The 12,858-nt window shown below is 57.8% G+C and overlaps 1 protein-coding gene and 1 long non-coding RNA gene across 3 annotated transcripts; both read left to right on the plus strand.

Moving 5' to 3' along the window:
• Window positions 1-1,188: 1,188 nt before the first annotated feature.
• LOC130265790 (keratin, type II cytoskeletal cochleal) lies at window positions 1,189-12,580 on the plus strand. The gene is made up of 9 exons (XM_056515107.1): window positions 1,189-1,791; window positions 2,635-2,843; window positions 5,835-5,895; window positions 6,418-6,513; window positions 7,123-7,287; window positions 8,322-8,447; window positions 9,709-9,929; window positions 10,562-10,596; window positions 11,411-12,580. Exons 1-9 carry the CDS (start codon window positions 1,438-1,440, stop codon window positions 11,596-11,598), a joined length of 1,455 nt encoding a protein of 484 aa, XP_056371082.1. The 5' UTR covers window positions 1,189-1,437; the 3' UTR covers window positions 11,599-12,580.
• LOC130265819 (uncharacterized) lies at window positions 2,889-4,312 on the plus strand. 2 transcript variants are annotated; one of them, XR_008842682.1, is made up of 4 exons: window positions 2,889-2,907; window positions 3,111-3,283; window positions 3,364-3,397; window positions 3,521-4,312. It is a non-coding gene; the product is annotated as an uncharacterized LOC130265819 (long non-coding RNA). The 2 variants fall into 2 exon arrangements; XR_008842681.1 differs by lacking the exon at window positions 2,889-2,907 and having other exon boundaries at window positions 3,070-3,283.
• Window positions 12,581-12,858: the final 278 nt, after the last annotated feature.

Consider the following 12,858-nt stretch of genomic DNA (forward strand, 5'->3'; position numbering starts at 1 on the left):
AGACTTTCCCTGCAGCAGCCAGGCTTCTCCTCTCCCTCAGAGCAGGATGGGTGGATTTTCAGCAGGCTGAGCCTGCAGCCTGCCTTATCTCCTGGGGACACAAAAGCTGAAGGGTGACACTTTCAGGCCAGACTTTGAAATCTCCTGGGGAATTTACGACCTGATAGTGAGGGGCTGAAGCTCTCTGAGAAAACCTGAAAACCCTGAAACTCCATCTTTTCGCTGCTTTTTCTTCATAAAACCCCAAAATTTAAGCAGAGACCCAGAAGGCTGAGTCAGGAATTTAATCCTGTCTGCTTTTGAGTGCGGACTAAATGTTGGGTGAGATTAATGCTCCTAACCCAGGTCAGTTTTAAGGATTTATCTGAGGGATTAACAGGAGAGGGAAGTGCAAACACATCCCCCTGGGGGAGGCTGTGGGCGCCGCCGGCAGGGCCCGGGCAGTGCCCTGGTTTATATTCAACAGGCAGGACCTGGCCGGGGCCCCGTTATCAGCTTTGGGCCGTGCCCAGGGGACAGCCCGCCCGCCTGCAGCGCTTCCAGACGCGAGCGCGTTCATTCCCTGCGTGCCCCCCAGTGCTCACTGCAGCCCCCGGGGCATCCGCAGGAGCTCGGGGCTCGGAGAGCGGAGCGGGGACACGGGAGGGGACACGTCCCCTCCAGGCGAGTCCCGTCCCCTCCAGATATGTCCTGTCCTCTACAGACGAGTCCCGTCCCCCCCAGACGTGTCCCGTTCTCCCCCAGGTGCGCCCCGTCCCCCCAGGTGTGTCTTGTGTCCTCCAGACCTGTCCCGTCCCCCCCAGGTGTGTCCCGTCCCCCCCAGGTGTGTTACCCTCCCCCCACGCGTGTCCCGTCCCCCCCAGGTGTGTTACCCTCCCCCCAGGTGTGTCCCGTCCCCCCACGTGTGCCCTGTCCCCCCCAGGTGTGTCCCGTCCCCCCCAGGTGTGTCCCGTCCCCCCACGCGTGTCCCGTCCCCCCAGGTGTGCCCTGTCCCCCCCAGGTGTGTCCTGTCCCCCCCAGACCTGTCCCGTCCCCCCAGGTGTGTCCTGTCCCCCCAGACCTGTCCCGTCCCCCAGGTGTGTCCCGTCCCCCCCAGGTGTGTCCCCCCAGACCTGTCCCGTCCCCCCAGGTGTGTCCCCCCCAGACCTGTCCCGTCCCCCAGGTGTGTCCTGCCCCTTCCCCGCCGCCGCAGGGTGGGAACGCAGCCAGGCACACCCAGCCCCGGCCGTAAAACGATCCCGCTGTGCCCTTGGGCCAAGCCCAGCCCGTGTAGCGGATAAAAGGGGAGCAGCGGCAGCGCCGGCACTGCCCTGGGCTCGGCTCGGCACATCCCGGCACGGCTCGGCACAGCCCTGCACAGCCCAGCACATCCCGGCACGGCTCGGCACAGCCCTGCACAGCCCAGCACATCCCGGCACGGCTCTGTCCCGCGGCTCCATGTCCCGCTCCGTGACCTTCAGCTCCCGCTCGGCCGCGGGGCCGGCGCTCGGCCAGGTGCGGGTCAGCTCCGTGTCCTCGTCCCGCAGCTCCGGGCTCGGCCGCGCCGGCGGCTTCGGCAGCGCCAGCCTGTACAGCCTGGGCTCGGCCGGCAAGAGGATCAGCCTGGGCGGCGGCGGCTCCTTCAGCCTGCGCTCCGGCCACGGCCCCGCCGGCATCCAGGAGGTCACCGTCAACCAGAGCCTCCTGACGCCCCTCAACCTGGAGATCGACCCCAGCATCCAGAGGGTCCGCAAGGAGGAGAAGGAGCAGATCAAGACCCTCAACAACAAATTCGCCTCCTTCATTGACAAGGTGAGGGCTTGGGCTTGGCTCGGAGATCCGGGGGTGCCGAATGGCACCAAAATTGGTTTAAGCACGAATGGGCTGAGGATCAGTTCTGGGGAATGTGGTGGGATTTGCCCACTGCAATCAAATATTCTTATTATTCGATGTATTGAAGGTATTCACCTTGCTCAGGCTGCCTTTGCAGCCCTGGTTTACCTGGGACTGCCTAAATGGGGGTGCAGGCTTTGCACCCCACCCCAGCACCAAATCTGGGGAGGGAGAGGTTCCTGGAGGGAGCTGTCCCGGGGGAGCAGCTGGAGCCGGGCTGTGTCCCGGGAGGGGCAGCTGGAGCCGGGCTGTGTCCCGGGAGGAGCAGCTGGAACCAGAGTCTGTCCCAGGGGAGCAGCTGGAACCAGGCTGTGTCCCGGGAGGGCAGCTGGAACCAGAGTCTGTCCCAGAAGGGCAGCTGGAACCACAACCTGCCCTGGGTGTTTATGCTGCCCTGCCCAATTTGGCTCACTTGCATTAACTGACCTTGTGTAAATCCTGCTCTGGCATCCCCGAAATGTGAGGAATCTGGCCGTGGAGCTGGAGCAATTTGAGGGTTTGAGGTTTGGGGCAAGTTTCTGTCAAATGTCAGCCCAGCAGAATCTGCTTTTCTTTAATTCATCCAAAGCCTCCAAGTCCCAGCCCAGGCCCCAGAGCAGCCAGGCTCTTCAGCCTGGCTCCCCTGTCCCTCCTCTGGTGCTTCCCACGCACACCCAAACTCCTGGTTCAGGATTCCCCCCTGCAGCCCAGTCCTTCCATTTTACCTGTGGTGGACACTCCCCTCTCTCCCACCACCCCAAATGAGCCCCGCTCTCCTCGCAGGTGCGCTTCCTGGAGCAGCAGAACAAGATGCTGGAGACCAAGTGGAGCCTGCTGCAGGAGCAGAAGACAGCACGGAGCAACATCGCTCCCATGTTCGAGAGCTACATCAGCAACCTGCGGCGGCAGCTGGACGGGCTCCTGGCCGACAAGGGGCGCCTGGAGGGAGAGCTCAGGAACATGCAGGACCTCGTGGAGGACTTCAAGACCAAGTGAAGTATCAGGGTCCCCCTGGCAGGGTGGTGAGAGTCAGTGTCCCCAGTGTCAGTGTCCCCAGTGTCTGTCAGTGTCCCCCTGACAGGGTGGGGAGCGTCAGTGTCCCCCAGTGTCAGTGTCCCCCTGGCAGGGTGGGGTCTGTCAGTGTCCCCAGTGTCTGTCAGTGTCCCCTTGGCAGGGTGGGATTGTCAGTGTCTCCCTGGCAGGGTGGAGAGTGTCAGTGTCCCCAGTGTCTGTCAGTGTCCCCCTGGCAGGGTGGGGAGTCTCAGTGTCCCCAGTCTCAGTGTCCCCAGTCTGTGCCCCCTGATAGGGTGGGGAGCATCTGTGTCCCCAGTGTCTGTTGGTGTCCGCCTGGCATGGTGGGAAGTGTCAGTGTCCCCAGTGTCAGTGTCCCCCTGGCAGGGTGGGGACTGTCAGTGTCCCCCAGTGTCTGTCAGTGTCCCCAGTGTCAGTGTCCCCAGTGTCAGTGTCCCACTGGCAGGGTAAGGACTGTCAGTGTCCCCCAGTGTCTGTCAGTGTCCCCCAGTGTCTGTCAGTGTCCCCAGTGTCAGTGTCCCCCTGACAGGGTGGGGACTGTCAGTGTCCCCCAGTGTCTGTCAGTGTCCCCACTGTCAGTGTCCCCAGTGTCAGTGTCCCCCTGACAGGGTGGGGACTGTCAGTGTCCCCAGTGGAGCTGCTGGCTGGGTATGAATGTCCCCAGCTTCCCCACCATGGAGGGAGGTGTTTTCTGGCCAGCAATGAGGTGTTTAGTCAGGCAAGCTGCCTGGATTCTCCTTGCTGGCTGTTTCTGGCACCTCGTTCCTGCATGGGTCAGTGCCTCCCTCCCCTTGGCTTTGCTCTGGAGCCTCCTCGGGATTGCAAGTGGCGTTCTGGGGCCTGCTTGGGGTTGGAGGTGACGTTCTGGGGCCTCCCTGGGGCTGCAGGTGGTGCTCTGGGGCTGCCTCGGGGCCAGGAGTGGCTCTTTGGCGTGGCTGGAGCCCCAGGAGCTCCTGGCTGTTCCCTGTGCAGGGAATGGAGCAGCTGCCTGCAATTCTTCAGTGGCTTTTCAGAGTCACCTGGGAGGAGCCCCAGAAGAAAGGTGGCCTTTGTCCCAGCCCAGCCAGGAAATGCCTCTGAGAAGGGAAGAATAGGATGGAGCTGGCAAACTGGATCAGGCAGGAACTGCAAACAAACAGAGCTGATAATCCCCAGGGTGTGTTCGGAGAGTCAACACCGAGATTCCCAAAGAGCTGCTTGGGATTGATGCTTCCCCCAGCCCTGCCCGCTCGTTTCACCTGCAGCATTTCATCCTCAGTCAGCCTTGGAATCTCTGCAAGGAGCTGGTTTGCAGCCTGAGGGATTAAACCCCAAATTTGGTTACATTTCCCATGGATTCAGTCCATGGACTCATGGATTTATTCCTTTAGCCTACAGATCCATGGAAAGCCAAGCCCTATGTGCTGGCAGAAGGGAGGCAGGAATTGGGATGCAATAACTAGAGTGCAGAACCTGCTGCTCCCCATTTCTATGGAGCAAATCTCATTTATAGGTGCAGAACCTAAACCATGATGTGCTCTGGGGCTGCCTGTGGCCTCTCTTCCACAGGAGTTCCCAGGTGATATTTAGGGGAGGAAAAGCTCCAGGGATGGGACCCAGCCCCTCCCTCAGGAGCTGCAGTGGCAGAGGGTGTGGAGCCAGCTGTGCACGGGGCAGCTCCAAGGGTGAGGGTGCCCTGGGCTTCCAGAGGGGTGTTGGGACCACACTGGATGATTTAGGAGGGTGTGGGAAGCCCTGGAATGGATTTCCCAGAGAAGCTGCAGCTGCCTCGTCTCTGGAAGTGCCCAAGGCGAGGTTGGAGTGTGCTTGGGGTGACCTGGGGTGGCAGAAGGTGGTGGAAATGGGGTGGGCTTTATGGGCCCTACAGACCCAGTGGTTCCCAGATTCCGTGCTTTGCCAGCTCGGTGGAGCTGCCCCCAGGAGATGAGGAATGTGGTGATCCATTCTGGAGGAATTCCGTGTTTTTCCCTCTCTGCTGATCCCCTGGGTGCGGAGGTGGCGCCTCTGCGTCATTTCCTGGGATTTGTCCCTCTGGAATAGCACTGACCTCCAGAGGGCAACGTCCACTGATCCCAGTGTGGGTGGGCAGGGATCCAGCTGGGAGCAGGAGGGAGAGGCTGGGAGGGTGAAGCAGCTCCTGCTTTGGAAGGCAAATTCCAGCTGTGGCCGTGTAAATAAAGATTCTAAACCTGGCAACAGCAATTCCCAAACAGCCAAAGTGCTTCCTGCTCTTCCCTTGGATGGCTTTCAGCATTCCCAGGTCCCCAGAGCAGGTTGGGGCTGGGTGTTTGGGTGGGTTGGGAGCGCACAGACAGGTCCAGGTGGGCCCCAAGATCCAGGTTTGCAAATCAGTGGTGTCCTGTAAAATCCATGGAGGGGGATTTTTGTCTGGTGGGGATTTTCAGGTGAGCCCCTCGTCTGAGGGTGAACACTTAAAGGAGTCACCCAGACTGGAATTCAGTGAGGCTTTGGAGGAGAATGAGGGTCATTAATTACCTTTGGCTCTCCTCAGGACAGTGCCATGTGTTCAACACCTGCAAAATGTTCCCAACATATGGAATAGGGAAGTGCAGTGGGAGCAGCTCGGCAGGTGCTGGGATCAGCCCAGAGGAGTTTGTGGGATCTGTTTGTGTCTCTCCTGCCTTGAGTTTGCTCCCTGAAGGGTTGGTGACAAAGTGGGTGCACAGCCTGGGCCCTCAAAAGGAGGAGCAGGAACCTCCTGAAGCACAGGAATTTTAGGGATTCTGGGGAGCAGGGAGGGAGGATTTCCAGGCGATGGTGCTGGTGTGGAGCAGCTCATCCAGAGCAGAGCTGGGGCACCAGCCCTGGGAAACTGCTGGGCTGGCTCCCAGGAAGTGGAGGGATAGAGAAGAGAGCTGGGATAACCTTTTGCTGGGATGTTTTCCCTTTTATCCAGGCTCTAACTTCACAGAAATCCCTTTTTTTGGCAGGTACGAAGATGAGATCAACAAGCGCACGGCGGCTGAGAACGAGTTTGTGGTGCTCAAGAAGGTGAATATCACAGGGGTGGTGGGGAGGGACCTTAAAGTCCATCCCTGCAGGGCAGGGACACCTTGCACGGGCCCAGGGTGCTCCCAGCCCTGTCCAGCTCTGGACACTCTCCCCACCCCTTGCCCCAGCTGGCAGTTCACTCTTTGCCCACTCACACTTTGCTCCAGCTCTGCTGAAGCTCTGAGGGGCAGAATTCCACCCACAGGCAGCTCAGGGGAGGTGAAGAGGTGTTGGGTCCCAGGGATATCAGAGATAATGACAGATCTTTCTTTGGGATCTTTCCTGAGGTCTCCATGCCCAGCCTGATGCTGAACTTGCAAACAGGGATCCAGAGGATCCCCAGGACTCTCAGGATCTGCACTCCAGCAGAATTCAGTGCCCTGGAAGATGATCTGTAGGCCCTGGGGTGCCATGGGACACCTGGAGCTGGTTTGGGGATCTCTGCTTTGGAAGGCACCAGAGGCTGGGTGGGCTCAGACGTCGAAGCTCCACAATCTCAGTGTTTATTCCTGGTTCCTGCAGGATGTGGATGCTGCCTACATGAACAAAGTGGAGCTGGAGGCCAAGGTGGATGCTCTGACAGATGAGATCAACTTCCTGAGGGCTTTCCATGAGGCGGTGAGGACCCTGGTGCTGCTTCAGAGGGGGAGAAGAGGGAATGCTGGCTGGGAAAATGAACGTGGAGCAGGCAATGGGTTCATGGAGCCTTCCCTGCCATGGGCAAAACTCTGCCTGCACGTGGAGTGATTGCTCTGAATTCCTGTGGCTTGTCACAGGGATTTCTCCCTGTCTGGGATGATGGATGGATGGCACACATAACAGGACAGAGGTTGTATTTGGGATGCTGTTTGAATGCAAACAAGGAAAACGAGTGGTTTGCAGGGATTTAGTGCTGGGGGAGGTGGTGCTGTGTGGCAGGAATGAAGGCAGGCTGCTTGTTCCAGGCTCCTTCCTCCTCCCCATTGGTTGCAAGCTCAGGGGTTGCCTTGGGAGAGGTGCTGGAGTTTGGCCCCTCCAGGTTCTGCAGCCAGCTGGGTTGTCCTCTAAGGAATGGGGTAACAGTGGGATAAGCAGCTCCAGCTCTGCTGCTGCTTTGCAAGGCTGGCTCCCTCCTCATTAACGACGATCGTGACGGAATCCTCACCTGCCTCCCTTCCCCTCCTCTCCCTGGACGGGTTTCCAGAGAGGGGCCCTGGGGCCTCGCTGACTCAGGGCCTCGTTCTGCAGGAGCTGAACGAGCTGCAGGCGCAGATCTCGGACACGTCGGTGGTGCTGTCCATGGACAACAGCCGCAGCCTGGACCTGGACAGCATCATCGCCGAGGTGAAGGCGCAGTACGAGGACATCGCCAACCGCAGCCGCGCCGAGGCCGAGGCCTGGTACCAGAGCAAGGTGAGCCCAGGGAGAGCTCACAGCCCCTGCAGAGCCTGGAGGGGCCCCAGGAGAGCTGCAGAGCTGTGGCAGCCCACAGTGTTCCTCTGGCTTCCCTGGGAGCTTTGAGACCCCCCAAAGACCCTCGAGTGAGACCCAGGTGTCTCAGGGGCTGGATTTAGCTGCTTGGAACAATTTACCAACATTGAGAGAAGAAATGCAAGCTGCAAAAATAAATAGAGTGTAAATTAGACTGTTAGAATGTAGAATTAGCAGATTTCTAGAATGTTTGTGATAAGGGACACGTGGCCAACATGGAGAATTGGGGGTGTGGATAATTCTTCCTCCTTCTCCGTGTCATCCATGCTGGGTGACACGCTGGCACTCTCAGATTGGATGAGAACAGATCTGGACCATGTAACAAGATTGTATTGTATTGGGGGTCATTTGTAAATACCTAGTAGGTAATTTAGAGTATAAAAGATCAGTCCTGTCTCTGCCAGGCAGATTCTGCCCTGGACGTCTGGCGAGCAGAGCGCTGTTCATGGACAAAGCATTCCTGAGATAAGGAACAATAAACAGCCATGAAAACCTCTAAGAGCAGCTCCTGCAGCCTCTCATCGGTGGGCATCAGAAAGAGCTGGGCTCCAAACCACCTGCATGTCCTGCAGAGGTGATCTCAGCTCTAAGGAGACACCTCAGGCTGTGACAGAGAGGGACTGAAGTGATGAGACACAAGGGGAATGGCTTCGCTCTGCATCCATCCCATCCCAGGGTGACGGGATGTTGGGCAGGAATTGCTCCCTGTGAGGCTGAGGAGGCCCTGGAATGGATTTCCCAGGGGAGCTGTTGCTGCCCCATCCCTGGGAGTGTCCGAGGATGGGGTTTGGAGCACCCTGGAGCAGTGGGAGGTGTCCCTGCCCGTGGGCTTTAATGTCCCTTCCAAGCCAAACCATTGCACGATCTCCAGCTCTGTCCAGCCTGTAGCCCTGTGCCATGAGCAGGGGGCTCTATCCCTCTCGTTCCCTCCCTCTCACCCCATCTCTCTGTCCCAGTACGAGGCGCTGCAGGTGACAGCCGGGAAACACGGGGACGACCTGAGGAACACCAAGAACGAGATCACGGAGATCAACAGGGTCATCCAGAGGATCCAGGGGGAGATCGAGAATGCCAAGGCCCAGGTGAGGAGCTGCCCCTCTCCTGTCCTTCCCTGGAGCTGGGGTCTGGCTCTGATCTCTCTGGGACCGGGGCCAGCACCTGAGGGAGCGGCTGGAGCTGTGCCTGCTGAGGGTCAGCTTGGATGTTGGGAAAAGCTTCTTGTCCCAGAGGGTGTCGGGCACTGAACAGGCTGCTCAGGGAATGGTCAGAGCCCCCAGGCTGCCAGAGCTCCAGGAGCCTTTGGACAAGGCTGCAGGTGCTGGGTTTCAGGGTTTAGTGGGGTTTTAGGGCTGTATGTGCCAAGCCATGGTGGCCCTTTGGGTCCCTTCCAGCTCTGTCCATTCCGTGACGTTAAGGAGGTTTCAGGGGTCTGGGTGACACACAGCACCTTGAACTTGGGGATCTCAGAGATCTTTTCCAACCTCCACAATTCGATGGTCTGTAAGAACCATTCCAGGATGGCTGCACTGCCACTGAAGGATTTCAGTTCTGCTAGGGGAGGGGGAGCAGGGTGACCCTGCCAGGAAGGTGGATTTGGGACAGGATGTGTGGAAATTGGGGCCCCCACACAATCCTCGTGCCCTCCTGCTCCTGGGATCATTGTCCACTCCCTTCCCCAGCAGGGAGCACCATGTTTGGGCACTCACAGAGACCTGGGGAGCTCTGTTTGCTCTCACTGGGGTTTTAATTCTTTATCAGGGCCTGGCCCGGAGCTCCCAAGGCTCCAGATAAACCTGGTGATTCATCCCGGATTGTTTGGTTTCAGGGCAGGGAGGCTCTGGCACCCGCTGGGTGCCCTGGTGGGGCTCCCTTGGACAAGGGATGGGGGCACAGAGCCTCTTGGGAGCCCTTCCTGCCAAACATGGGGGTTTGGCAGCTGTGGGGGCACAGCTGGATTTCCCTGGGGCCCCACAGGGCTGGTCTGGGTTGGCTCCAGGTGCACTTCAGTCCACACCTCAGTTAGAGACTGCCTGGCTCTGAACAAGCTCTGGGGCAATTAGGACACAAAACCTGAGCTTTCCTTAACCCCAAGAGATCTGTGGGATGTGGGGAGTTGGGGATCACCTGAAAAAAGTGCAGCCAGTGGAGAGAAACTTGCTCTTCCTTCTGGGAGACCTTGGAAGGAGAGGAGTTCCCATCTCCATCCAGTGCCCAAAAACCGGGTGGGGATGAAGTCCCAGCTGATCTCCAGACCCACAAAGGGGGCTGGGCAGCAGAGCAGGTTTGGGGTGCAGGATCCTGCCCAGGGTCAGGAGCCCCTGACGTGGCCGCTCTGTCCCGCAGCGAGCCAAGCTGGAGGCGGCCGTGGCCGAGGCCGAGGAGCGCGGGGAGATGGCCCTGAAGGACGCCAGGGCCAAGCTGGAGGAGCTGGAGGCTGCCCTGCAGAAAGCCAAGGCTGACATGGCCCGGCAGCTCCGCGAGTACCAGGAGCTCATGAACGTCAAGCTGGCCCTGGACATCGAGATCGCGACCTACAGGAAGCTGCTGGAGGGCGAGGAGAGCAGGTGGGATGGGGGTTGGTGAGAAAAGGGTCCCTGAGCCCCCTTTCCTCCCTTCGCCTGGGGATCCCAGTCCCCATTTCCACAAGGAAATGCAGCAAGAAAACCTTTGGGAAACTGAGTTCTGGTCCTGGAAATGCTTTGGCTGAGGAGCCGAACTGGCAGGTTCTGGGGGGAAAAAAAACTGGAGAAAATAAGCAAAAAAGGAAAAAATTGTTTTCCATCATGTTTGATGCTGTGGCAGAACATTTCCAAGTGGAATCCATTTCCACAAGGAAATGCAGACAAGAAAACCTTTAAGAAACTGAGTTCTGGTCCTGGAAATGCTTTGGCTGAGGAGCAGATTCTGGGGGGGAAAAAAAAAACAGGAGAAAATAAGCAAAAAAGGAAAAAATTGTTTTCCATCATGTTTGATGCTGTGGCAGAACATTTCCAAGTGGAAATCCCTGTGGAATTGGGACAGAACCTCTGTGCTCTGCCCTCCCCCCGTGGTGATACAGAGCTGTAAAGGCAGGGCTGGGCCCAGGATCGTCCCTGATCAGGTGCAGCTGGAGCAGCAGCTCCTGCCTCTCCCCCTCCTGGAGCCCCAGCAGCAAGGACAGCTCAGCTCACCCCTCCCCTTCCCATTGTCTTTCCAGGTTGGCCGGGGACGGAGTCGGCAACGTCAACATCTGTGAGTGGATTTTGTTGTTTGTACGGTTCCAAACCCATGGGAAGGGGGCTCAGAGTGTCCCAGTTCACCCAGTGCAGCCCCTCCGTAGTGGGAGCACCCTGAGGCTCCATCCCCAGCTCATGTGGATGAAATTGGACTTGGGGCAGCACTGACCTTCCTCTCCTCCCATTTTTGTATGGATAGAAAAGCCCTAATGGGAAATGCACTCCCTGGGAGGGGAATTAGGTGATGGCAGAGGGTGTTTTTCCAGCTTGGGAAGTGTTGGATCTCACCTGGCCCAGACCTTGGGCAGGAGCTGCTCTCTCAGGGATGCTCCAAACCAGCAGCTCTGACTTTCAGCCACTTAATTCCTGCTGGGAAATACAAAAACCATGTTCCCACAGTTTTGGGCCACCAGGAGATGAGCTGAGTGCGTTTGTGAAATGAGATTCTCCCTGGGTTTTCTAGGGGGTCTCCATGAGTTCTCCAAGCTCAGGGGATCCTGAGCCAGGTTGGGTGATGGAGTGACAAGAGGGAAGGACTTCAAACTGGAAAAGGGGAGGTTTAGATGGGATACTGGGAGGAATGAGGATGAGGAAGCCCTGGAATGGATTTCCAGGAAGATGCCCCACCCCTGGCACTGCCCAAGGCCAGGTTGGGTTTGGCTTGGGGCTTTAATGTCCTTCCCACCCAAAGTATTCCATGATCCCATCACCCTCACCTTTCCTGAGGTTTGCAGCTGCTGCAGCTCCTGTGCTCTCATCCCCTTTGCCCCTCACCTTTCCTGAGGTTTGCAGCTGCTGCAGCTCCTGATCTCACATCCCTTTCTCCCCAGCCGTGGTCAGCTCCAGTGGTGGTGCTGGATATTCCAGCTCCGGCGGGTTGCTGGCAGGAGGGATCGGAGGTGGCCTCAGCCTGGGAGCAGGAATGGGCAGTGGAGCCCTGGGCTTCTCCTCTGGAGGCTCCTCCAAGTCCTACACCATCACCACCACCTCGTCCAGCCGCAGGAGCGTCAGGAAGTAACTGCAGGGATGGAGCTCGGCGTTCCCAGCACCCCGGAGAGGGAAACCCTGGAAAGAAAAGTCTTGGTGCCTTCTGCAGGATGAATTGGCTGCAAACCTCCTGCAGTGCTGAGGCCCTGCCCCTGCCCTGCCACGACTCTGCACTCTGGGGTTGGAACCATCCCTCTGGGAGCAGGATCAAGCCTGTGGGGTGAAATTTATCCTGGGTGCAGGTGGGGGATCCCTGCTGTTACCCTTGTGCTTGGTGCTGCCTGCTCTGGGCTGGATTTCACCCCTGGAAAGGCAAACCCCCCATTTCTGCTGTGCTGCTGCAAAAGACCTGGAGATTCTCTCCCTCTTACTGGGTTTTGGAAGACTCTAATCCCTCTGGCTCCTCAGCCCCTGCCAAGGGGGCTGAGTTGGGTTTTTTAAATATACCAGGAAGAAAACAAGTTTGGGTCTCCCCTTATTTTCTTTGGAAATGGGCTCAGGCTTGGGATTCAGCATTCTCCGGTGGGTGAGGCTGTTTCTGACCAAAGGCAGAACAGACAGGTTGATTTCAGGCTCCTCGTAGCAAAATCACTCCTCAAGAACCTCCCACAGCCTTTCCCTCTCTTCAAAGGGAGCCCAAAGCTCGAGGGATCTAAAACTGCTTCCAAGTCCATGTGTCCCCCTGAACTGGGAGATAAATTCCCCATTTTTGGGTGTCTCTGTTTACCACTCCCTGTTTCAGGGTATTTAGTGATATCTGGAGTCTCCTGCAGTGAGGGTTCTGTTGATACCCCATTCCAAAACCTCCTTGTTCCTGCCAAAATGGGTCTTCAGCATGCCAGGGAAATTGTTGTTACTGTAGTAGGAAGAGATTTTAGGGAACTAACTCCAAGGACCTGCTCCCAGTTTTTGTGTTATGTTCAGCCCTGTCCTGGCAGTGTGGTTTGGGTTGGATTTTTTATGCTTTTTATGTCTCTCATGAGTCCTTTAATAAAGTTTCCCTTTCAACTGCATGTCCAGTCTCAGCCAAGTTCTTTGTGCTGCCCTGGGTGCTCAGGAGCTCTGGAAAATATCCAGGAATGCCCTTCAGAGCCTGCCCCAGCTGTGTCCCCTGGAGCAGGGGTTGGGGTTTGCTGCCTGCACAGAGTCTGGGCTGAGGGATGGGGTGAGATTGTTCAGGGTCACGGTTTGAGCTCAGCACTGAAATGGGATCTGGTTTTAATGGCAGAGGAGCAGGATTTTAGCCCTTCTTGCTCCTGGGTTCTCTGGTCCTCGTGTGTCCCTGCAGACC

The sequence above is a fragment of the Oenanthe melanoleuca genome, linkage group LGE22 (assembly GCF_029582105.1).
Source record: "Oenanthe melanoleuca isolate GR-GAL-2019-014 linkage group LGE22, OMel1.0, whole genome shotgun sequence".
NCBI classification, from domain to species: Eukaryota; Metazoa; Chordata; class Aves; order Passeriformes; family Muscicapidae; genus Oenanthe; species Oenanthe melanoleuca.